General features: G+C 35.5%; 1 protein-coding gene across 3 annotated transcripts in view; it reads right to left on the bottom strand.

Annotated features, from left to right (window-relative positions):
* LOC108733905 (lachesin) overlaps window positions 1–25,289 on the bottom strand; it is a 230,939-nt gene that overhangs the window by 110,512 nt on the left and 95,138 nt on the right. For 2 of the 3 annotated variants that reach the window (XM_018465256.1, XM_018465259.1), the window contains exon 3: window positions 18,078–18,217. In XM_018465256.1, the coding sequence (XP_018320758.1) occupies window positions 18,078–18,217 (140 nt within the window). Of the gene's footprint in view, window positions 1–3,628; window positions 3,699–18,077; window positions 18,218–25,289 lie in introns of those variants that run through there. The other variant, XM_018465258.1, reaches the window with a different exon arrangement.

The raw sequence follows: 25,289 nt of genomic DNA, 5'->3' as shown, positions 1-25,289 counted from the left end.
AGGAGGTAAATGGAAATGTATTATTGTAAAGCAGCTGTCCACGCGGACGCATCGCTCACTCAAGTAGGAGAGAGACAGATGTCGAACGCTGCCGAACGCGGAGGCCGATTGTGCCTATTTGTCGCTCGTTCCGCGTTCTCGCTTGCACTTCAACCCTTAAATGGAACGCTTCAGAGCGAGGTAACGCCGCATGAGTCATGTTTTTTCGTGCGTGCAGCCGGCTCCATCGAATTATAAGACGTTATCACGTCAAAAATGCCTTTATTGTTTGTAGAAGCTCGAACTACTCATATACTTCTGTTTGGTTATCTATATACTTAGCGTCATTGTTAGAAATTTAAACGTAACCGCACACAGCGAAAGTGTCAGAAATAATAAACACCCTTTAAGGATGTTTACAAAGCAACTTGTTCTTGTTAATTACACCGTGAAAAGAGGTCATGATGGGTTTATGAGGCCTAGTAAGTTTGAAGAGGGAACACTTCTATTCATTCATGTCCACGCCCGCCTCCATCTCCCGAACGTAACCAAGGACACAGGGGACCGGCGACCGACCCCGTCTATCCATGCCGCATGTACAAACATCGCAGTTAAACCTGAGAGAGACGAACCCAGCTTGTCCGCAATCCCTCATAATCTCAACGGACCCTACCACTTAGATTATGTGAATAAGTGTACACAAATACGATGATGATAGCGTAAATGAAGGACTCAATTTTCACAAATAACTACATCGTCATCACGTGACAATTTATTACTCACAACAACGACCCCGCTAATTACAATATCCTTAAGTAGTGAGGTTAACTATTATACTATAATATTCAATTGTTACCATTGTGAATTAAATATTTTGTCTTATGTAGTTTATAAGGTTTCCGGTTTACGATGTACTAAAAGATAAATTATCATATACCAAAGTATTTACTTGAAATTAACAGAAAATTTACGACAACATCATCATCTTAAGGTCGTCAGTCCTAAGACTGATTGGACACGTACTTCCACTCTTTCCTATCCTGAGCTAAACTTCGCATTTCCCTAAAATTAGATGAACCTACATCATTAATTATTTGCAAACAGTAATCTAATCTAGGTCTACCTCTACCTCTTATAACTCCTGTTTCTGCCTCTAATATGTCTCTGACTAGACCTTCATACCTGAGAAGGTGTCCTACCAACCTATCTCGCCTATTTTTTATTGACTTCCATAGAGTCCTCTGTCCTCCTATTCTTTCTAATTCCTCTTCATTTCTAACCTTTTCTGTCCACGGTATCCTCATCATGCGCCGGTAACACCACATTTCGAACGCTTCTAACCTTTTCTTTTTTGCCGCGCCCACTGTCCATATTTGGCACCCGTATAACGCCGCACTCCAAAGTGAAAAAATTTCCGGCTAACCCATATAGCACAGAAAGAAGAAAACTTTTTGCAAAAAGTTAGATATACGAGGTCTGTCCAAAAAGTATCGCGAATTTTGAATCCGCGGATTACGATTTTCTTGTGGCGTTCAGTTAATTTTTGACAGTTGCTTTGCTGAGACGTATTTTGGCTCGTCTTCGATTTTTGCCTATCCAAAAAACTGGATTAAAGAATCTGTATCAAATTTTACCAAAATTGCTCAATTTCGACCAAAAACAGCGTCGCATTAACATTGCTAAGGAGCTTTTGGACTCTATCCGCGACGACCCAAATTTGCTCCAGAGTTATGATGGTTATGATGTGGAAACCAAAACTCAATCATCCCATTGGAAGCTGCCGCACTAGCCAAGACCGAAAAAAGCGCATGTGAAGGTTTCGCTTACAGTTTTCTTCGATTGCAGGGGCGTGGTGCATCATGAGTTCATGATACAGGAAGGAATAAAGAATATTACCTGCAAGTTATGCGCAATTAGCCAGCGGAAGAATAAAAATTGGCTTTTGCACCATGATAACGCCCCTGCTTCCATATCGTTTCCTGAGCGCGAATTTTTGGCCAAAAACAACACACTTATAATGCCGCAGTTCTTGAAACTGAAGAGGCCATGAAGCACGATCTCTAAGTGAGAAACAAATAACTTTTTACCTTATCCTCACAAAAATTCAATCTGATAACCATTTATACAGTTCGTGCATTAATTAAGCAAGGAATCATATGAATTATTAGCATAGACATAAATTTCATGCAGCAAAATGAGCTGCAAAACTAATGCTTGAAGCCGACAACATAAATTACTACTTTCATTTCCAGGAACATTTTAGATGACCTTTTATTTATAAATTACATAACATTTCCTACAATATTTGTCGCTAAATTTGACAGTATTGTAGCGAGCACGAGCGTGTTTGTGTGCGAACGGGCACACGTGTGTATGAGGGGCTTATCGATTCGCCGACTAGCTGCGGGCGCCTTTCTTCATGTGTGCCGTATTTGTAAATATGTGTGTCGTACCTGCGTTCTGGGAAAGCAGCTAAACAGTTCAAATAAAGAAAAGACTATCCGGATGTTTCCAGAAGGTTTTCGAAAGTAAACAAAATAGTATTTAAAGGAATAGACGACCGCCGAGAAGAGAACAAATAAATTGACCGTTGCAGAAGTGAATCCAGAAATACATTGACAGTGAAGCAGTGAAATAAATAGCACAGTGAATAGTGATATATCAACAGTAGTGTAAATAAATAGAATAGCTCATAACCTAAGTTTAGTAATAATTTAATAGTGTTTTTAAGTTCTTTAATAATTAGTGTAAATAAATAGTTTTGTCGTTATCAGTCTTAGTAGTTAATTTTGTTAAACCCACGAACATTACAATATGATAGAACAACTCCGATGGAAAGTGGTCATTTAAAGTGTACCATTATTAGAACTAAACAAATCAATATTCTGTTTAGAATCGCTAGTAAACTTAGTTAATATGTATCGAATAGTTGCAGGAGGTACTTGAACGATAAATTCAGCACTGCACTGCACCTCACCTGTATGATGGAGGCTATTTACACCATGCTCACTTCCTGGAACGGAAGCTGGTAATTTATGCCTAGTCACAACAGCTTCTAACGTGATACAGACCAATAAATTATTGTTACCCTTCACGTATCGTGTATGCATACATGTATGAGTTCCTCAATTGCTTGCTCACATATATACAGAAACATGCATATCCGGTTGTAAACATTTAACCAATTTGTTATCAGGATATGGCCGAAAACTGATGATATATGTCATGAAAACAAATTGCTATTTAATTCGACGGAAATATTGCGTCTTCTAGAGTTCAAGAAATTCTAAAGAAAAGCACAATTTTTAACGTAAAAACTGAATCTTTGACCTTGATTGGATGACAGGGGACTACAAAGAAAACTAACCACACTTTAATTATATACTCCTAATACCACAGGATCATTTTCAGTTTTTTTAAATAATGTCGGCCATCAACGTGGTTTGATATTGAAGGAACATTAGGCTAACCTCAAATTCAAGTCAATTAACTTTTAAATATTTTTAGGACTTCAACATTACCAATCAAATCATATCATGAATATCGCGGTAAATTCAAGGTAACATATTTCTTATCCGCATTTGCAAATCTTCTGACAATTAACTACAATTTAAATGTAACATATGTCAACATTTACTATCCGTCATACCTATTACTGCTTTATCTTAGACAGTCTTCAATATTAACAGTTATAAATCATGTACTAGGGTCAATTGAAAAGTCCCCGGCCTGACACATAGTTGGCGGCACCAGAACTAAATCCATATGATTTTCAGTTAGTCCTAACCTTCAAACGACGCGTCTATAAATTTGACGGCTGTCGGATCATTAGTTTGTGAATTATAGCATTTTTAGTGAAGCAACTTTTGTTACTGTAAAAAAAAATGGATAAAAAGGAATTTCGCGTGTTGATAAAATATTGCTTTTTGAAGGGAAAAAATATAGTTGAAGCAAAAACTTGGCTTGATAACGAATTTCCGGACACTGCCCCAGGAAAATCAACCATCAAGGATTGGTATGCTAAGTTTAGACGTGGTGAAATGAGCACCGAAGACGGTGAACGCAGTGGACGCCCAAAAGAGGCTGTTACGGACGAAAACATTAAAAAAATCCACAAAATGATTTTGAATGACCGTAAATTGAAATTGAATGAAATAGCAGACACTCTACAGATATCAACGGAACGTATACATCACATCATTCACGAATATTTGGGTATGAGAAAGCTCTGTGCAAAGCGGGTGCCGCGCGAGCTCAGTTTTGACCAAAAACAACAACGAGTTGATGATTCAGAGCAGTGTTTGAAGATGATCACGCGTAATAAACCCGAGTTTTTGCGTCGATATGTGACAATGGATGAAACATGGCTCCATCATTTCATTCTGAAGTCCAATCGACAGTCATCGGAGTGGACTGCACGCGATGAACCCGCTCCAAAGCGTGCAAAAACGCAACAGTCGGCTGGCAAGGTTATGGCGTCTGTATTTTGGGATGCGCGTGGAATAATTTTCATTGACTACCTTGAAAAAGGAAGGACCATCAACAGAGACTATTACATAGCGTTATTGGACAGTTTGTAGGACGAAATCGCCGAGAAACGACCGCATTTGCAGAAAAAGAAAGTCCTGCTTCACCAAGACAATGCACCGTCTCACAAGTCAGTGAAAACGATGGCAAAAATTCATGAATTGGGCTTCGAATTGCTTCCGCATCCACCGTATTCTCCAGATCTGGCCCCCAGCGACTACTTCCTCTTCTCAGATCTCAAAAAAATGCTCGTTGGGAAAAAATTTTCGTCGAATGAAGAGGTGATCGCCGAAACTGAGGCCTATTTTGAAGCAAAGGACAAATCGTACTACAAAAATGGTATCGAAAAGTTGGAGGATCGCTATAATAAGTGTATCACCCTTGAAGGGAATTATGTTAAATAAAAAAAAAACGAATTTTGCAAAAAAAATGTGTTTTACTATTTTAGGCCGGGGACTTTTCAATTGACCTGTTAAACATTTATAGCACCTAGAGCGCAAGGATTCGATGACTTCAATGATTCCAATTCAAATTATTTCTGCCTTATTATTTTAACTCCACCCCGTACTAAATGCTACTTAAGGTTTTAAGCGACAGTATGCAGTAGAATTATCTTCAACGTTTGAAAGAGGTAGGTAATGGGCAGGTGATGTGGTCCGACTCTAAAACAGAGACATGGCCTAGAGGTTAAGACTATTGCTTAGTTTTCGGGAAGACACCGGTTCGATTCGGGGTCCAAGTTTTTCTGTTTCCTTGAATCACAGCCAAATGCGGAGGCAGTAATATTCCACAGATAATCTTTCATTCTCTTCTGTTTTCATTTCATCCGTCTCATCTTTCTCACCCGAACCACCATCCACACATTCCCACGATTCCTAAAAGGAGACTGAAGAGGGTCTTCCGCCTTACCTTCCGACGTAGTCCAGAGGGACTGCCCGCCCACCACCATTAGTGGCTGTTGGGAATGAAACATCCAAAAGTTTCTTTTCTGTGATGCTTTAGGATGCTTAGCAAAATGGATACAACTTTGGATACAGTCAATGATAAAATTGAAAGGGCAAATGAGTAGATACTATTACACTAGTGTTCATAACGCAAGCATTTTCATTCCAAATGTTCCATCATTTTTTATTCGTGTCCTGATTGATGGAACACGAGGCAACGTTTTCCTTCTGTCAAAGTGACATTTCGACTGGTCGCTGTCGCGTGTAATTTATATTTTCTAAGGAAAGTATTAAAAAGCGATAGGATAGTTATGGTTAAATTAAAATCAAAGCCAGTAAGAACGGTATTAGTGCAGGTCTACATGCCTACATCATCTTATGGTGATGAAGACGTAGAAGCAGTTTATGCAGATATAGAAGACGTGTTAAGTTTAGTAAAGGACAGGACAACCTAATAGTTTTAGGAGATTTCAACGCAGTAATAGGTGAAGGTAAAGTGGGTGCAATAGCAGGTTCTTTTGGATTAGGCAGTAGAAATGATAGGGGAGATAGACTGATAGAATTTTGCGATAAACATAACTTAACCGTCGCGAATACTTTATTCAACCATCACGTTAGGAGGCGCTATACGTGGAAGATGCCAGGTGATTTAGGGAGATATCAGTTAGATTACATACTTGTTAGGCAAAGATTTAAAAATCAAGTGAAGGACTGTAGGAGTTATCCAGGAGCAGATATAGATAGCGATCATAATTTAGTAGTTATGAAGACCAATCTTAAATTCAAAATTCTGAAAAAGAGGGCAGGTAGGAGACGTCTCGACTTAGAAAAGCTAAAATGTAACGAAGCGCGTGATAGGCTAGGTAAAATGACAGACGAAATACTAATGGCGGCTGGAGAAACGAATGACGGGGACATAGAGACAGAATGGAACTGCATTAAAACGTGTCTAAAGTCAGCAGCTACAGAGGTACTAGGTCTTAAACAAAACGAAAGTAGGAAACCCTGGATAACAAATGAGATTGTAGGATTAATAGACGAAAGGCGGAAATACAAAAACAGGACAGACGAAGAAGGGCAAAAAAGATATAAAGCTATAAAGTGGGAAATAATTAGGAAGTGTAGGGCAGCTAAGGAACAGTGGATTGATAGGATGTGTAAAGAAGTAGAAGAAAAGTTTGAAGTAGGTAAAACCGATGAGGCTTATAATATAATTAAAAGGAATTTTAGAGATGTAGGATACAGTAGTAATAATATAAGAAACGAGGCAGGGGTCATGTTGATAGAAAATGAGGAAAAGGCAGATAGGTGGAAAGAATATTTAGAGAACTTTTACGCAGGCTCTGAGTTAGGAGATATATTAGAGAAGGAAGATTGTGTGGAAATTAGATTAGGAGATTAGATTACTGTTCGCAAATAGTTAAGGATGTGGGCTGTTCTAGTTTTAGGGAAATGCGAAGTTTAGCTTAGGATAGGAAAGAGTGGAGGTACGTGTCCAACTAGTCTTAGGACTGACGACTTTATGATGATGATGATAAAGAAAGTATTGGTAATAAGTTTTTTGTGATATTAGTCAATTTGGATGATATTCTTAAGGTTGAATCAATCTTTCATGCTTCTTTCTATATATATATCTGTTTTTATAATAACTTCATCTTAAGCTCGCAACGCGCCATTAACCTCTAGTTATATTAAAACGTGGTAAAGTTGCATATTCACGTTATCACATTAAATTATATCTCCCTTTATAAGCATGCAGAATATCGCAATATCGGGACTGAAATTATTCAGTGAAAAGGGTCCTTGACTTTCTATTTATCCCACCCAAAGAGTTTAAGCGTATACTTTAGATGATTTATAGAAAACATTGAAGATGAAAATGGTCTCGTTCCGGGATCCTATGCTTAATTTCGCATTCACACATTTGCCGGTTATAATAAAAGAAGGGTATCATATTTTTGAAGGGTTAGTTCATAAATGGCAAAAGCACTTTATAAAATATTCGATTTTGGACTAATAAAATTGCAAATGTGGTGATTTACTGATAACTTCAGGCCCTTTAGAGGTTGTTATATTAGCATCATAAAAGCAGCAACATATCGATATTCCATTTGTCAAAAGCTGTTTCTTTTAACAGTAAATGTATACATATTAAGTACATTTAAAATTTTTCTTTGAAATGAAAATCTTGATAACACAGAAAAAATATATATATAGACAATTAATAACTGAAGAGGATAATAATAGACTTGTGTTTAATTTTTTAGATCGAGGCTGTATCCGCACTATTTAACGACATCGTAATCCGTATTTTAACGAAAATTACCGTTATAAATATGACCAATAAACGGACAGAAGCGTTTTCATAAAACTGAAAAATACATCAGCCGTAAAAATGCCAAGTTTGCTATACGGCAGTTATAAAAAGTTCAAAATCGTCACAGTAAAACCTACCATTTTGAATAAAAATGTTCTCCTCTAATATCTCATTCTTTTCAACTCACTTTCATAAAAATTAAAAATGTCAGTTTATAATGTAGACAGCATCATAAAAACAACTGTAAAATCCTTGAGGCAAGTAATGGATTTTAAGAGTCGACGGCAAAAAAACAAATTGAATTTGAACAGTCCTTTCGTAGACTTTAGAAGTTGCTAAATTTGAAAATTGCTCTATCACTTCGAGGTTTCCCAAAAAAAAATTTAAGGTTACGTTAAAAGCACCAATATTCGACTATTTGTTTTCTTGAAGCATTGTTAGCAACTCTAATGAGTAAAGTCTTGGGGGTTAGAGGTTAAGAAATCGAACATTATATTATGTGATATAATCCACGTGTTCCACCAGCTTGCAGACTCCATGACTAAGATACTCTTTGTTATTACTTATTTCCTCTTTTCATCATCATAAGGTCGTCGGTCCTAAGACTAGTTGGACACGCACCTCCACTCTTTCCTATCCTGAGCTAATCTTCTCGTTTCCCTAAAACTAGAACGTTCCACATCCTTAACAATTTGCTAACAGTAATCTAATCTAGGTCTACCTAACTCCCGTTTCTACCTCTAATATGTTTTTGACTAAACCTTCATGTCTGAGAAGGGGTCCCACCAACCTATCTCGCCCATTTCTTATTGACTTCCGTAGAGTTCCCTATTCTCCAATTCTTTCTAATACCTATTCATTTCTAACCTTCTCTATCCACGGTATCCTCATCATTCACCTGTAACACCACATTTGGAACGCTTCTAACCTTTTCTTTTCCACCGCGCCCATTGTCCTTGTTTCGCAACCATACAGCGCCGCACCTCAAACATACACCTTTAACAACCTTTTTCGAATTTCTAAATTAACCGTTTTTAATATTTTATTATTCCACAAATAGCTGACAATACAAATACATTCAATTAAAAGATTGTTTCACAGGTGTACTTTCATTTAATCTGAATTATTATTTAAAAATTAATAATCTTGGTGTGTTCCAGGTGGAAATAAACAGTGGGATAAACAGGCGGGTCTAAATGTCTCTACTTGATTGTAAAGTTGGTTACATACACATAAATTCTAATTACAACGTGTGATTTTGAAATTCGTGTATATGGTTGGTTGCCTACACATATCTGCATCGCGAAAATTTCTTCAAAATTAAAATGTAAACACTATGCACCACCGGCAACGGATATCTCCAAATTTGGACCGGCTCAGTTAACTTTTAACATTAAACTACAGGCAGTATATCGCCATCTAGTGTTATTTGCAGCTAACTGTGTGGTATTTTATGGTACCATACGTGCATCGCGATTTCGAATTTGATGTGAAGAACAAATTACTTTGAAATTTCGATCCACTCCTGCGGGTCTGTTTAATAAGTAATAAAATTCAACTGCGTATGTTCCTGTCGGTTGAAGAGAAAATTATCAGACCTCTGTAGTACTATTTTTTCTCAATTATTTGTAGATGAATTTCAAGGTCACCCTTTGCAACCATCTTTTACAAAATGGGCAACTTAATTTCAGAAGTCGCTTAAAATTCCATATTGTTTGAACTATTTCCCTTTGTTTATGTCAGTTAAACGGTATTTTGTGCGTTAACAATGAGAATTGTTTACATACAATTTAATTGCAAAATTAAATAAGCGACAACAATGAGTATTCAAATTGAGGTTTCAGTCCCTGTCGTATGCATTTTACAACTTGCATTAACTTAACAAAACGATTTCAAATCCTAGTTCGGAAAATCACGACTGTAAACTGCAACGTCACACAATTGAACCTTTTAAAATTCAGAATAAATTAATCATTCTCTTTGGATGAACGATTAAGTTAATGAGCCGTACATTTCAATACTATTATGATAATATATTACATTTTTGCAATGAGAAGCTTTCACGTAAATTAGCTGCAATAAAATCGTTGATGAAGAAGCCCTACCCAGCCCTTAATTCTTTATTTTAATCCAGATATGACATTCCTTCATAATTACCTAAGTGCAGTGCAGCCTTTACTGCAATAGTAGTCCAAGGACAAGCTTCATAGCTTTTCCAGAATTTGTGATTTGTGATATTTACTGTCTTAATTTTAGCGTAATCGATGTCTTTCTCATTGACGTGAGTTACGTTTGATACCAATGTCTAAATAAAAAAATAGTTTTTAATAAATTACTCTATAAGTAATATTAGTAGTAGATTAGTAACAGGGATATAAAGCAGAAGATAGCGCAGGTCGAGTTTTTATTTAGAAATTCGAAAATGATTGTTAAAGGTGTACGCTTAGAGTGCGGCGCTGTACGGGTGCCAAACATCAACGGGAATTATTTGGATACCGTGAATGAAGAAGATTAGATATGAAGAGGTATTAGAAAAATAAGTGAACTGAGGACTCTTTGGAAATCAATAGGTTGGTAGGAGATCTTCTCAGACACGAAGAGCTCGTCACAGACATATTGGAGGCAGAAACAGGTATTAAGAGGAGTACTGGTAGATTCGATTACTGTTTGCAAATAGTTAAGGATGTGGGACGTTCTAGTTTCAGAGAAATGCGATGACCTTAATCATATCAACTGTTACCAGTTCTTCACGTAATATTCATACAAACTATAGCGAAATTCTAATTTGTCACCTACAAAGTTACGTAAAGCCTGATCGATGAAATGCGACGGACAAGATTTCCAGAGAACGCCGAAAGAATGTGGGTTGCCTACGTAAGTGGACAGCAATGCAAACAGTGCGAGTAGTAGAATAATGCCGGTTTGAGTGCAATATTAAACAGACTAAACTAAACGTTTATTAGGTACGGATGAGATTTAAAATAAAAGGACAAATAATGATACTTCAAAGTCAATAAGTAATAGGTGAAATAGGTAGGTAGGTACGACACCTTCACAAGCATGAAGGGCTACTTAGAGACATATTGGAAACAAAAGCAGGGGTTAAGAGGAGTAGTGGTAGACTTAGATTAGATTACTATTCACAAATAGGATGTAGGATGTTCTGGTTTTAGATGGTTTTAGACCGAGCGGCATGGCCTAGAGGTTTAAACCATCGCTTAGCATTCGGGTGGACGGCGGTTGGATTCCGAATCCATCTGCCTTGGTCCAAGTTTGTCTATGGTTTTCATGGATCACTTAGCAATTAGTTTCATTCTCTTCTGTCTTCATTTCGTCCGCCTCATCTTTCTTACCCGAACCACCACCCATCCATTCCTACGATTACTGAAACGAAGCTGAAGGGGGCCTTCTGCCCTACTTTCCGGCGTAGTCCGGAGGAACTGCATTAATGGCTGGTGGAAATGAAACATCCAAAAGTTTTTTTTCTGGTTTTAGGGAAGATTAGGTCAGGATACGAAAGAATGGGGGTGCGTGTCCAACTAGTTTTAGAACTGATAACGTTATGATGGTTATAATAACTATTTTTATTAAAAGTGTATCTTTGTAATAGAACATATATTTATCGGGGGTGTCCGATTAGTTACAGTGAAAGAAAAGCAAACTTGAAAGATTGTTGTTAACAAATAAACCGAATGACTTGCAAAATAAGAGCGGCTGCTGTGACTATAAAGGTAAACAATTTTGTAATACAGAACTTTGCACCAGTTTAAAGACCTTGGCACATTTTTCATTTTTAAAATGTCACGATTGCTGTCACAAAGGAGAAAATCATTTGTCAAACCTAAACGCCGGAAAACAGATTTCAATCAGATTCCGGTGGAAATACAAGGGAAAACTTTTTGACAGGAGATAACAGCACCATAAGAAACTCATACCCCAAACGTCCTTCACAAATTGCAAAGTCAAAAAGGGGCAATATATTTCTTATATAAGTTTCATTATGCGAATTCCAAAATATTTTCTTCTGCGTAAATTTAATCTCAATATAAACTTTTCCAAGAAATGTGCGAATGGAATGGAACGAAAGTAGGGCAAAATTCATTAAAAGTTTCTTGTTTGTCTCTTTATCCTTTTGCTACCTCAATTGGTACAACAAAAGAGTCCTGCATAAAATTTTTTCGATACAGAACATTTTTTCAGCGTTCAAATAAAGACATCGCACACGAAAGGATTAGTCGAAATGAAGAAACTGATAAATTGGCTAAATTAACCACAAGTGTAGATGGGTTACAAATTAAAAATGTCTTTTACTGATCTGAACGAACGAAGGTGTTAAAAAGTCAGGCACTATGTTTTGGTCTCGTTGTGTGTTCTGATGTTGAGGTGGTTAAATAAATAGAATGCGGAATAAACGATAACAAACTTTAATAAATAAGAACGAAAAATGAAGACTAGAATTAAGAACGTAGAATGGTGAAGTTGAAATTAGGAAGGATAAGTCAGAACTGATTTTAGTTTTTGAAAAGAGATTGTAAGAAGGGTGATAAGGAGGAGTTAGAAATAAGTTAATTAAAGTAGGGAACCAATAAGATACTAGTAAAATCTGGAAATTTAGTCTAGAAGAAATACTGAGAAGTTATGTTTGACCCCAAATCACCGAAGAAACTGGCCATAAAACTGCAATTAGGAAAAGTAAGAATTATAGACGTCATGCAGTTACTATATAGAGTTGAATTGTTAAAAGGGATGATAGGAAAGTACGTAGACAATTAAATAGTCGTTTACCTTAAGAATAGGTATAGAGCAGGTATAGAATAGAGTAAGTATAGAAATAGAATTATAAGAAAAGAATATTTACACAATAATAATACAACAATACAAAAATTTCAAACACACAAATACAAGTAGGTACTAAAGTTTTCACGGACATACCAAAAAATATATACAACCACACACTCAATACTTCACTCTAAAAAGTTAATTATTTCCTTAAAAACTATCAAATCGCCACAATTTTAATAATAATTATTAACTCCCTGGAATGTGAAAAATAAATTATGGCATGCGGCCTGNGGAGTCAGATAAGTCAGGACGGAAGGAGTAGTAGCTTTAAAAAATTTTCCGGACCGTAAGATTCATCACTGTTCTACAAAATATATTAATTTTATAACGGTGGCTGATTTCCATTATCTAGAAAGTCATATAATCCAGGATGGAAGGAGTAAGTACTAGAGGCATGAAACAGAGGATAGCGCAGGGTCGACTCGTCTTAATTCAGAAATTCAATCAGAAAAAGGGAGATAGGTTGATAGGACACCTTCTTATGCATGACATATTAGGAGCAAAAACAAGAGGGATAGAGGAAGACTGAGATTAGATTAGATTACTATTCATAAATATTTAAGGATACGGGATTATCTAGTTTCACGGAAATGAGAAAATCAGTTCAGGATAGGAAAGAGTGGAGGTGCATGTCTAACTACTCTTAGGACTGGATAGCCTATGATGATGACAATGATTACGATGATCAAAATAGTGGAAACCAATATATTAAAAAAATACATTACATTACTTATTTATGCAACCATATATTCAAAAATTAACCGTTTGAAACTATAAAAGAAAATTAACTTTTATTTTAAAACAATATTCGATAAATGTCTAGATGATGGCCCCCACCCCCGAAGGGGTGGTGGTGGTGGGCGGTCGAAAGAGGAGGTCTCCCCCACCACTGTACCATAAAAAGTTCGTGGCGGTCACTCCCATAAAAAGTTATGGGGGTTCAAAGTTAATAAATATGCCAATTTTTGTACATTTCTAGGCATGTAACTAATTATATAGTCATTCTTAAACAATATTCAAAAGTAAAACTAATGAAAAATACATAAAAATATTGAGGAAGTTATATAAAACATCATTTAAATATCTTTATCAATAGGTTAGGTTAGGTTTTGTTCAAGTGACCATCCTCTTTCGATCCCCCACCTCCACCCGCTTGAAGATAATTTTTTTATTGAATTTTATTTCAATTATAGTGTATGAAAATTGTCAAAATAATCAACTTTCAACCCCCATAACTTTTATTTGGGTGAGACCGCCGCAAATTTTTTATGGGGTTTTAGTCAGGTGACCACCCTCTTTCGATCCCCACCCCCATCTATCCCCCATAACTTTTTATTATGATTTCCTTCCAAAATGGCCCGTAAGATTATTTGGAATGCCCACCCCTGATCGTGAAGCTTAATCACTACAATTTACAGAATTAGTACCAATTATTATTATTATAATTGGGCAACTTCGCTGCGCGGTATTCATGTAATTAACAGCCCTAGTTGTTAATGCAGTCATCCAAATGAGAATATTCATCACGTTTTGTGGCACTGCCCTCTTCACAATGACTTTCTTAAAGATTTCTTAGTAGGTTTAGAGAAGTTAAATATGCGCCCTCCTTATCCCGACTACAATCTGCATTTTTGAATACGTAAGCAAAAATAATTGCTGTACATAATTAACTATAAGGACTACAGTATGCTGTATGGATTCTAAAGACCCAAAAATATCTCAATTAACAAAATTACTATACATCAACAACATTTTAACCTAGTAGGTAAGGCAACTTCAGCCAAAAAATAATCCTATCTCTAATATTTTTTCTGCAATAGAAAATCCAATCAGATAACGCCGGACTGATTTTTGAGTAGGTTGACAAGCAGAATATTTTTCTTTGAAAAATATAAAGAATGTTATGAAAATTATGAATGCTTCATGGATCAAAGACCGTCTTGAAGGGGTTGTTGTGGAAAGCACTGGCGGTATTATTGACGAAATAGGTATGCCAAAAGATCTACAAGAATTCACACAAATAAGCAAAAAAAATGTTACTTTTTGTCCATACATAGTTCCAAAGATTGCGTACTCAAATAATACTACCATACTAAGTACCACTTGAGGTGAAAACTGATTGATGTCGTAAAATATTGTTTAGAATAAATTCCATTTTAAGTTTTTAATAGAGTTTAAATCAAAAAAGGGGCTTACGTTTTATTTTCATTTGAATACGATGAATTATTTTATCGTTTCGGTTAAAATACTGTGTGTGTTCTCTTGAGCAATAACTCAGCTATCTTGTCTAAAGGCTACATTTATTGACTAACCATAACCAGGATTTAAAAATGTTACAACAAGAGGAAGAGTTGTAATAGGTTGTTGAATAAGCTATGAAAAAGTGGAAAAACGTTCAAGAAAATTTTAATTGTTTACTATGACTACTGCTCTGGTCCAATTCCCTATCATTTGTAGCGAATTCCAGAAATTAGGTAAATCATGGACATGAACCGCATCGTATTTTTATTAAGCATATTATAATCTTTTAATCTATACGTCCAAGACGCGATCAAAATCATTAAAGACAGTAGAACTGTAGGAATAGATTTACAGGGGAAAAAAATTAGTATGCTTAGATTTGTAGATGATATAGCAGTATTAGTATCAAGCAAGGAGGAATTAGAGATAGCTTTAAATACAATAAAAAAATTGAATTGTATGATGCAAGGGAATAAAAAGTAGAGAAAGAGCGAACATAAATATAGGAGACGAAAGATTAGAAAAAGTGGCTGATTTTAGGTATCTATAGGGAGTCAGATAAGTCAGGACGGAAGGAGTAGTAGGAATATAAAGCAGAGGATAGCGCAGGGTTGAGTCGCCTTCAGCAAAAAGAAGTCATTTCGTAATTTAGAAATTCGAAAAAAGTTGTTAAAGGTGTATATTTGGAGCTGGGCGCTATATGGGTGCAAAACGTGGACGGTGGGCGCAGCGGAAAAGAAAAGGTTAGAAGTGTTCGAAATATGGTGTTACAGGCGAATGATGAGGATAGAGAAGGTTTGAAATGAAGAGGTATTAGAAGGAATAAGCGAACAGAGAACTCTATGGAAACTAATAAAAGAAATAGGCGAGATAGGTTGGTAGGACACCTTCTCAGGCATGAAGGTCTAGTCAGAGACAAGATTGAATTACTGTACGCAAACAGTTTAAAATATATGATATGTTCTGGTTTTAGGGAAATGCGAAAATTAGCTCAAGTTAGAAAGGAATGGAAGTGCGTGTCCAACCAGTCTTGGGACTGACGACCTTATGATGATGGTGTTACAATCTTATAGAACAGACCATAATGGAACATCCAAATCAATAGTGGTCAATTTTGACGCCCTCTGATTGAGAGACTAGTCATGGAATCGGAAAACGATACATTGAAAGACCTCTTCTACTGATTTCTGCAAGAATCTCCGAAAACTATCCATTGCAGTGACACCTCTTCCTTGTTTGCTTGGATGGTTGTCACTGTTTCACGTTAAAACGTCTAAACCACATAAAGTAAAATTAGACAGGAGTGCAATAAGGGGTTATGTCAGGAGTTAAATGGACACTCTGAGAAGGGATCTATTTTCTGCTCATATTTAGTGAAGAATGTTTTCCATTGTAGTTGAGAATTACGGACTCAACTTTCCTCGCAATATGCGCGCGCTATTTTTATTACATGCAATAGTTTTACTTTCAGGGCGTCAAAAAAATAAACGAATTGAAAACTCTACGACCTCTCCACAAGAATTCATTCATTACATAACATGCGTACCCGTAGAAAAAAAATCCATTGAACTTCAATGGGAATCAATGGAAAATTTGTAAATTCCATTCAAAACCATTTGGCATAAATGGAAAAATAATTGTTTTCCTTTACAATATAATTCCGTTAATATTTATATAGGTAAAATTTCCATTGATTTTCAATGGGAACCAATGCAAAATTTATAAATTCTATATAAAACTATTCATAAATAAATAGATAGATAAATAGAAAATCAATTGTTTCCATTTTGAATAATTCCATTAATATTCTTATCGTTAGATATGAATGGAAAAGTTTTATTTCCCAAAGAATTCCAATGAAATAATTAATTAAGAAATGAAATATTTTTTGGTTTTTGAATTATTTATTTATAAAATCTGTTTCGTTACATGGATTTTAGTTTCATCAGTCTCGTTCGAAACGATTAACAATAGGTGTGATTAATGTTTGTATGTTATTTAATTCTGAATAAGATATTTGCGTGCGTACACATTTAAATTGAATATTATTAAATGGTCTTAAAAATATATCCATCCACTTATTATATTATTCTTACGAATAGTTTAAGGTAATTCGTTTATTATAACCATTAATGGCCACATACTATTAGCCTTTTTTGATACAGTTTTTGCTTACCCAGGTGCAAGAGTAGTGATTGCCAATTAGGTGGTGGAAAATCGATAATCTAGTTTTACCTATGCGTGCATGTTGGGGGTACGTGAGGGACTACCACGGCAGTAGAGTGAGAGACAAGCACGGTAGTAAGACATTTGATTAAAACGGTATATTTAATTTAGACGTTGAGCATTTTTGCTCAAAAAGGACGGAAGATGTATGTATTTTAGAAGACGCGATACATTGAATATTGTATATAAGTTGTATATATTTAGATCCTGTTTGTTACTCGTTTTGCTGTTTGCTGTTTAAATTCATTATTATGTTTATTATATATGTATTCAACTATCCGGAGCCTTTTATTAAACAACCCCTAGACAAGTGAAAACGCCTGCATTAGAAGCATTGTTTGATGATTTTGAACCATGCCAGAATATAGAGGAGGCCGAAGTCATCTGTGAGACTGATGTAGTTTTATCAGATGCAAGTGAAAGAAATCTAAACACTGATGAAGAGCCAGACATCCAGGCATGTGCCTTGGTTCAGGTACCTGAAGAACCAAATTCTCAACAAAATAATATGGATTATGGAAAAAAGCATGCCGATGAAGTTCCAATGGAATGCAATGGAATTTCCATTGAGTTCATCAATGGAATTTCCATTGAGTTCATCAATGGAATTTCCATTGCGTTCAGTAATGGTAATGACATTGCGTTCAGCAACGGAATTCCCATTGAGTTCGGGAATGGGAATCACATTGGTAATTCTCCATTTATTACCATTAATTATTATCAGTGGTAATTAAATGGCATTTTTTTAATGGAAATTGAATGGAAATATTTCCTACGGGTACCAAACAGACACGGCAAAATTTGAAAACGCCATCTTTGTTGTGGAGCAATTTAACGCGTGAGTACTTGTGCGGAACTTTTTCTTGGTAATCCGTCAATCACAGTATGGCAGGATGACACCTGACAGGACAAATATTGTTTTCTTTGTATTCAGGTCTGACTGTATGTGTGGGTGTGTTCACGCGCGTCAGACATAAGGAATTTCTATTTGTGTCGTTTACCTTATATTCTCCTAAATCTGTGACAGTGCAATTCAAGATTGCTTCTCGTCCCACGGGAACGGTCACGTTCTGAATTGGACCGCTAAAACTTGGAGACGATACTGACATTGACACAGTCGCGCCAGCTACTGTCAAATCCACTGAAAAAAAAAGAAAACAGAAAATCACTTATCTGCTACATTCGAAAATAAATAACATTTAGTCAAAACCACTGTTATTGTGTTAGTCAGGCAGATGATTTATCAACAACACATTTTCATTCTTGTTTTTATTTCATTAAAACCAAGTGTACCTAACGTTTAGTTTTGCTGAGAACAACTCAATGTATTTTCAGAGACTAATCACCATTCTACAGAAATGAACCCAGATGTAACCCAAACCGGCAAGGCTTCGTATTCCTCAGAGAATCCACAAACGAATGCCTAGAGCATCCCATTGGTAGCGCCACCCAAAATAAGGGGTTTATCCAAAAAGTTGTAGAACTGATTTTTTCTGCCGCGATTGTACTTCGGAGCGCGCGTGCGCCGACTGAATTCGGTAGAGGGGATATTCAGCTAAGAATCAAGTCGTCGCTCAGTTGTTTCCGATCATCCCGAGAGTGAGGATAGGCTTTAGCGCGTGCCGTGTTTTTGTGATCGGTGCAAGCCGAGAATGCAGCGTTCGCCAGAACAGAGGTCAGAGATTAAATTCTGTGTGAAACTCGGGAAGTCTGCGACCTAGACGTTTACAATGATCAAGCAGGCTTACCTAGAGGATACTTTACCAAGACGTGGTGTGTTTCTTTGGCACGAGGCCTCTTTACATGGTTAGTCTTGAAACTGCTCACGGACGAGCAGAAGTTGCACTAAGGTAATTTGGAAACATGTGAAAGTAACCCCCACCTTTTGGACAACGTAATCACAGGTAACGAGTCTTGGGTATTTCAAAACAATCCTGAGACCAAGAGGCAAGAATGAGCAAATCTGAAGTATAAACGACGCTCTTTGTCTTTTTTGATATGAAAGACGTCGTCTACCATGAATTTGTCGCTCCTGGACAAACAGTCAACGTCAAATTTTATGTGGAGGTGCTGAAGAGACTCAAAAGAAGAGCCAATCGAGTCCAAAAAGACTGGAGGTTGCACCATGACAACACCCTAGCTCACACCTTATTTTGTGCGACCAGCTACTTGACCCCGGCAGGCATCCCAACGCTTCCTTAGCCCTACAGCCCAGATGTACCTTCCTTTTACTTTTTGGACAAACCCTGTACATCAACTAATATGGTTCCGTGTTTTGCAACATCACATGTACTGTGTCAATCCGTCTCTACAGTTTAAATGTTTAAAAGAGATTACTATACCGATAGTGAGAATAATTTTACGTATGTCGCATGAAAGCTTCTAAGCCAAGCTCTTTGCATAATAATAAAGTCCGAAGGAGGGACAGATTTCATTTTGATTAACAAATGTCAATTTCACAGTTTAAAGTGGCAGCATTCCCAATACGAATAATGAAAGACAAAGCTCTGGTTTTCTACACTCCCAAGTAAAAACAATGTAATTAAACTTGGTAAACCTTCTACTATCAAAAAGGAAAGTGAAAATTTCCTAACCAATATTCGGAAATATTTCTTATAATAACATAACATTCTTCCAGTTTATTTTTAAATAATTTTATAATGTATACTTAAATATATGTTTGTCAATGTACACGTCAAATAAACATTTAATTGTTATAGTATTTCATTAGAATGTATGCAACCAACTATACACTTGCATGCGGACATTTAGGTCCACTCATTTTTTTCATTTGTTACACGTATACAACTCGTGTACGTCAAAATGGGTAATTTTTAGTTGATGATCCAGATTAAAAAAAAAACATCTTGGGTTTCGAAAGTAGTTGCGCTTGTTAGTTTCATCTTTTAATTAAACGTTTTAATAAAACCGTAAATGGTAAGTAAATTGTTATATTATCGAAATCGGTTAGCCATTCAATTAGAGTTAGTTCCGTGCTCGGACAAATTGTTTCAAACGGTCCTTTCCTTGCCGTCATCTCCCTCCGAATCGATTGCACGATTGTGGCACAGAAGCACGTATCAAAAAGAATTGAATAAAGTCCCATTCCTGCGATTACGTTTCACTCAACGAAACAATTCATTAACTCATCCAATCCGGAACTGCTGACTTCCATCAATAGAAGAAAAAACCCATGAATCAGATGCGAATACTGACAAATTTTCGTAACGCTGAGGACGCTTCAATCGTTGACAATTGACAAATACAGATTATCTAACAAAACAGTTACTATTGTCCCGTAAATGAGGACGTACATAGAATTACGTTTTTCGACAATAATAAACATAAAATTTAAGTTACAAAATACGTGGTTAATTGACTACAGTTACTGTTCGCAAATAGTTAAGGATATGGGTTGTTCTAGTTTTAGAGGAATGCGAAAATTAGCTCAGGATAGGAAAGAGTAGAGGTGCGTGTCCAACCAGTCTAAGGACTGATGACCTTATGATGATAATGATGATGACTACACTAATCATATCTCCACACAGTAGCTACTACTGGAATGCCACACTTTGACTAAAACAGAATCATTTATATATTAAAATTAAGACTAATTAGGGGTGAAGGTTGAAGAACTGTAAATATATTTTATAACAAATGTTCTGCATGTGTTCGTGCACCTTCCCTTTTAAACATCTGCCTCTTTTTTTCGTACGCAGACTTTATTACATTTGTCAGAATTAAATTGATTTTGAACCTTTGTTCCTAGCATTTTTATTGCTTTTTAAAAAGCTTCCTAAATAATCTTTAATTTTAAAAATATTAAGGAATAATTTTTGATATTTGTTTTTACTTTCGACCTGCTTGTTTATATTATATCGACTGTTCATATACGAACTAACGCTCATCGCTTTATTTTTATTTATCACTTAATTATCCAGATTGTCTTCATTTCTCTGCATGGCTCTCGAAATTCTTTTGTTATGCGGTCATATATATGTCGTTCGGCGTATGATTTATGATCTTTTCGGCCTCTAGCACAAACGGGACGACGCCTAATCGATGTATTGATTTCATTGCATACATACGTGTGTGTAATAAATTTATTGTAGTACTTTTTGAATTTAATTATAGTCAGAACTATTGTTATTGATAGGCCAAACGATTTATTATCGACAAACTTTTGAGTTTGTTTTCCTATCATTGCAGCTAATCATACCCTCCAAATAAAATCCGTAAGCCAATAAGACATCATGAGAAAAAAAATATTGATTAACAGATGCCCGACAATTTTGACAATATGTAAACGGAAAACAACACAGGTCTGCGATAAAAAAGTTTTTTGTATAAATTTATCTTAAGCATGCAAATCTTGGTCTATAATTTACAAATATAAACTTTGTTTTAACGTACCACGTCACATTTTTTTTGTATGTAGATTAATATATGTATATATATATATATAGTTCTTTGAATCGGCAAATTTATTTGTTTTTTCACAAAATTCATTTTATACCTTATATTTCTATTTAATACTCTCTCACTGAGCAGTATATTGTCTTTTACTTTATTTTAGATAGTCTGAAAGTAACTATAGTCGTTTACACCGCCTGAACAAAAAAATTGTTTGTAGCGCACCATTATTGAGAGAGATATAATATTAACGTGCAATAAATGATTGTGTTTTATTTATCTTTCACTATGGCTTCTGTAAAAACAATTAAAATATATTTTTTTACTCTGACTGAGCATTATATTGTCTTTTACTTTATTTTAGATAGTCTAAAAGTAACTATAGTCGTTTACACCGCCTGAAAAAAAAAATAGTTTGTAGAGCGCCATTATTGAGAGAGATATAATATTAACGTGCAATAAAAGATTGTGTTTTATTTATCTTTCACTATGGCTTCTGTAAAAACAATTAAAATGTATTTTTTTACATTTGCGGACAATATAGAATAGTTAAGTAAAGATTGAATATAACAGACTTTGTAAAAAATGCTTATTAAGCTTTCTTCAGAATGGAGTTGTGTCATCAAGATAAACACTGGGTTACCATAAAATATGCCGGTTATGTGTTGAAGTGTTAAGACAGTGGGCTTATGGTAAATCAAAATCAGTGTTATTCGGTATTTCTATGTCAAAATTAGAATGCAATTGGAAGTCGGAGTGAAAAATATCATCAATACGAGTTTGAAAGAAGAAAGTATTGCTTCCACCACTTTACATTAAACTTGGTTTGATCAAACAGTTTCTAAAGGCATTTCCACTTGACCGACGGTGATTATTTCATGTTTAGATATCGAGGTCATGATCTATATAGGTTTTAAGCATTTAAAAAAATTGTAAGGACACAAAAAAATACTTTTTAAGAAAAAAGTCAATTCAAAAATCACGTTTTTTTTGTTTATTTTCGATTTTTCCATGCTTTAATATTGTCGGAGGTATTTTTAACCAATACCATCGAAAAGAGCATCGTTAAAAACATAGAAACACTGGTTATCGAATATTTTTTCGTCGCACTCAATACGTGGCAAGGGTTCAAATGGAAATGTGTTCTCTGAGCATTTATGAGTTAATGTGACGTGGTATAAACCATATGAATATCGTTTTCTATTACTTTTAAGACAATTACGACAAATATTAACAATTTAAGAAAAAACTTTTCAAAAAAAATTTCGCAGACCTGTGTAATTTTCAAGATTGCTGAATTCACAAGAAAAACAATGGTACTTATCTTTGGTAAACTATTAAGCTGGAAATTCATCAACCTGGGACATTTTTTATGATAACACAAAGTTTTTCACAATACGACCGGATTTGATTACAATTGTAAACTTAAGAATATCACTTCATATCCGACTCGAGGCAAAGATATGAAATGTGAAGAGCACCAAAACAAAAACTAAAACTTAGTAATACTGTCAAAAGAAAACAAGAGAAAAAGTCTTAGAACCGCAGCCCGTGCTAAATTTAATGGAAGAAGCAATTATGATCCGCCCTGGTTTTGCGGTTTCGTGATCTGCGGAAAGAAAAATAACAGACCAGAAAGTTCGAAACTTCTTCCCTTTAATGACGACGGCGGTCGTCGACAATGGATCTACTTAGTGCTTTCCTTGTATATCGAACACGTTTTTATAATGTCCTCGAACTCGTCTACTACCTTCCCCCTGCCTCAACACCCCTGCTCCGTGACAATAAAGATCGCTTTCAGTAAACAAAAGAGAAAACTCATAAGACAACACAACGTCAAAAATTCTTTGTCGAAATATTTCTATAAGAAAAAAAAAACGTGCACAATAAGGAGGCATTTATCGCAGAAAAAAAAGAATGAAAATAGGGTGAGTACATGAGCTGCATAGAGGAGGGGATAAAGGTGAGAATACCGCTGGGATATTAACAGGTAGGCAGAAGGGAGTTGACCGCTACAGTAATAGGTTTCATACAGCATTAATATATATACATTAGTTCAATTGATCTATTACCTAATGAATACGGTTCGTTGTTGTTGCAGTTGTCATCTCTCGTAGCTTAGTGGTTAAAGCATTGGCGCGTAAAGCCGAAGGCCCCGGGTTCGATTCTCGGCGAGGATGTGACAGCAGCAACACTTTTTCTCGTTGATTTGAGGTAATTTATAGTGGAAAAAATTAAGACTAAATTTTCACATTAATATTTTACATATTATTTACATTAAGATAATTGTGTGGCATGTATGAAACTTAAAGCAGCTAAATTTAGTTTGTTTAGCTTGATACTATCGTATAATTTTTTGCTCTCATCAAAAACTAATAGACATTGTCATCATTAATTACGAACAAAAATTTTTTCAAACTTGTCCTGATCCGAATGTAGACAATATTTTACTATTTTTTCTAGATACAGATAGATAACTGTCGACTCTTTTCAATTCTATTAATAGTTTACATCGAACAATAAATTCACATTAGAAATAGAAAACGACCAAAAATCAATAAATCTCTTAGATTTAACTACCTATCAAAAACACATACAGCAACCACGAATTTGCAATATTTCACAAAGATATCCAAACTGATACAATAATTCATTCATAATCCTTTCACCCCAGGCACATAAATAAGCTTTCTTGTATTCAAGCCTATAACATATTACCTCTCTATCATATTAAAATCTTAAAATAGAACTAAACAAAGTTTGTCATACTACATCGAACAATGGCTACAACATTGATCTCTTCTTCACTTTACTAAAGAAAGAACTAGATAAACAAGTCAAGTTAAATCTACCCTAAGGCCGGATTTCCCCGGATTTGTCTTAGTTTCGAGGGCATCCGAATCATGTTTTAGAAAAATATTAAATTATCTTAAATAGTCGTGAATGAAGTCGCTGCAAAATGAGGTTTTCTTTAAACACGATTGCTGTAATCAGCCAAGAATAAGAAAGTTTTCTGAATACTTTCAACTCTTAAAAAACGTCTTATATAATGAACGTTCAAACTCTAAACTCAAAAATCCGAGATTTTAACTTCATATTCTAATTTATTCACAGAAAAAAAAACAATATAATTTGAAACAAAATCCGCTGACTTTTTGGTTAATATTTCAAACAGAAAACTATCAAAAATGATAAAGACAAAACAAATAAAGGTTCTAAATAAGGAACACATATATTTATTAAATTGCAGAGGTTATGGAAAGGCGTATGTAGGATAAACTGGTGGGACATTTAAAGATAGAATAAAGAAGATTTGACAAGCACAAGCACCGGGCACTCCAAAAAGCACTCCAAAATTGCATCACTAATTCTTTTACCGGTTTTACAGCTCTGCAGTACCTATGCATTAGCCGTCACTGCTTATGAGAGGTTAAAATTTCGTTCCTAAAATATTCCCATTAAATTAAAAAATACACTTCCCTTCCAATCAGTGTAATTAGCTTATTCGAAGTAATATTCGCATCATTAGATACTTTTGATGTTGTAGGCTTATATATATGCAGCCCGTCGACGTTATTTCACAATCAGTAGGTCAGTGTATCACTGTCATAGGTCAGTGTAGATCAGTAATTGCTACAACAGCGTTTAGTATAGCAGAACATTGTGACATATTGATTTACGGCAAATGTGAACACAATGTCAATGCAACGATCGAATTGTAGTGTCGTCATCCATATCCTCAGGGAAAACTTTCTCAGCGGTAAACCGTTTTAAATGCGGTACAGAGAATAAGAGAAACC

The sequence above is a fragment of the Agrilus planipennis genome, unplaced genomic scaffold (genome assembly GCF_000699045.2).
Source record: "Agrilus planipennis isolate EAB-ADULT unplaced genomic scaffold, Apla_2.0 scaffold11, whole genome shotgun sequence".
Taxonomy (NCBI): domain Eukaryota; kingdom Metazoa; phylum Arthropoda; class Insecta; order Coleoptera; family Buprestidae; genus Agrilus; species Agrilus planipennis.
The sequence above is the reverse complement of the archived record's forward strand: the minus strand, read 5'-3'. Positions and strand labels throughout refer to the sequence as shown.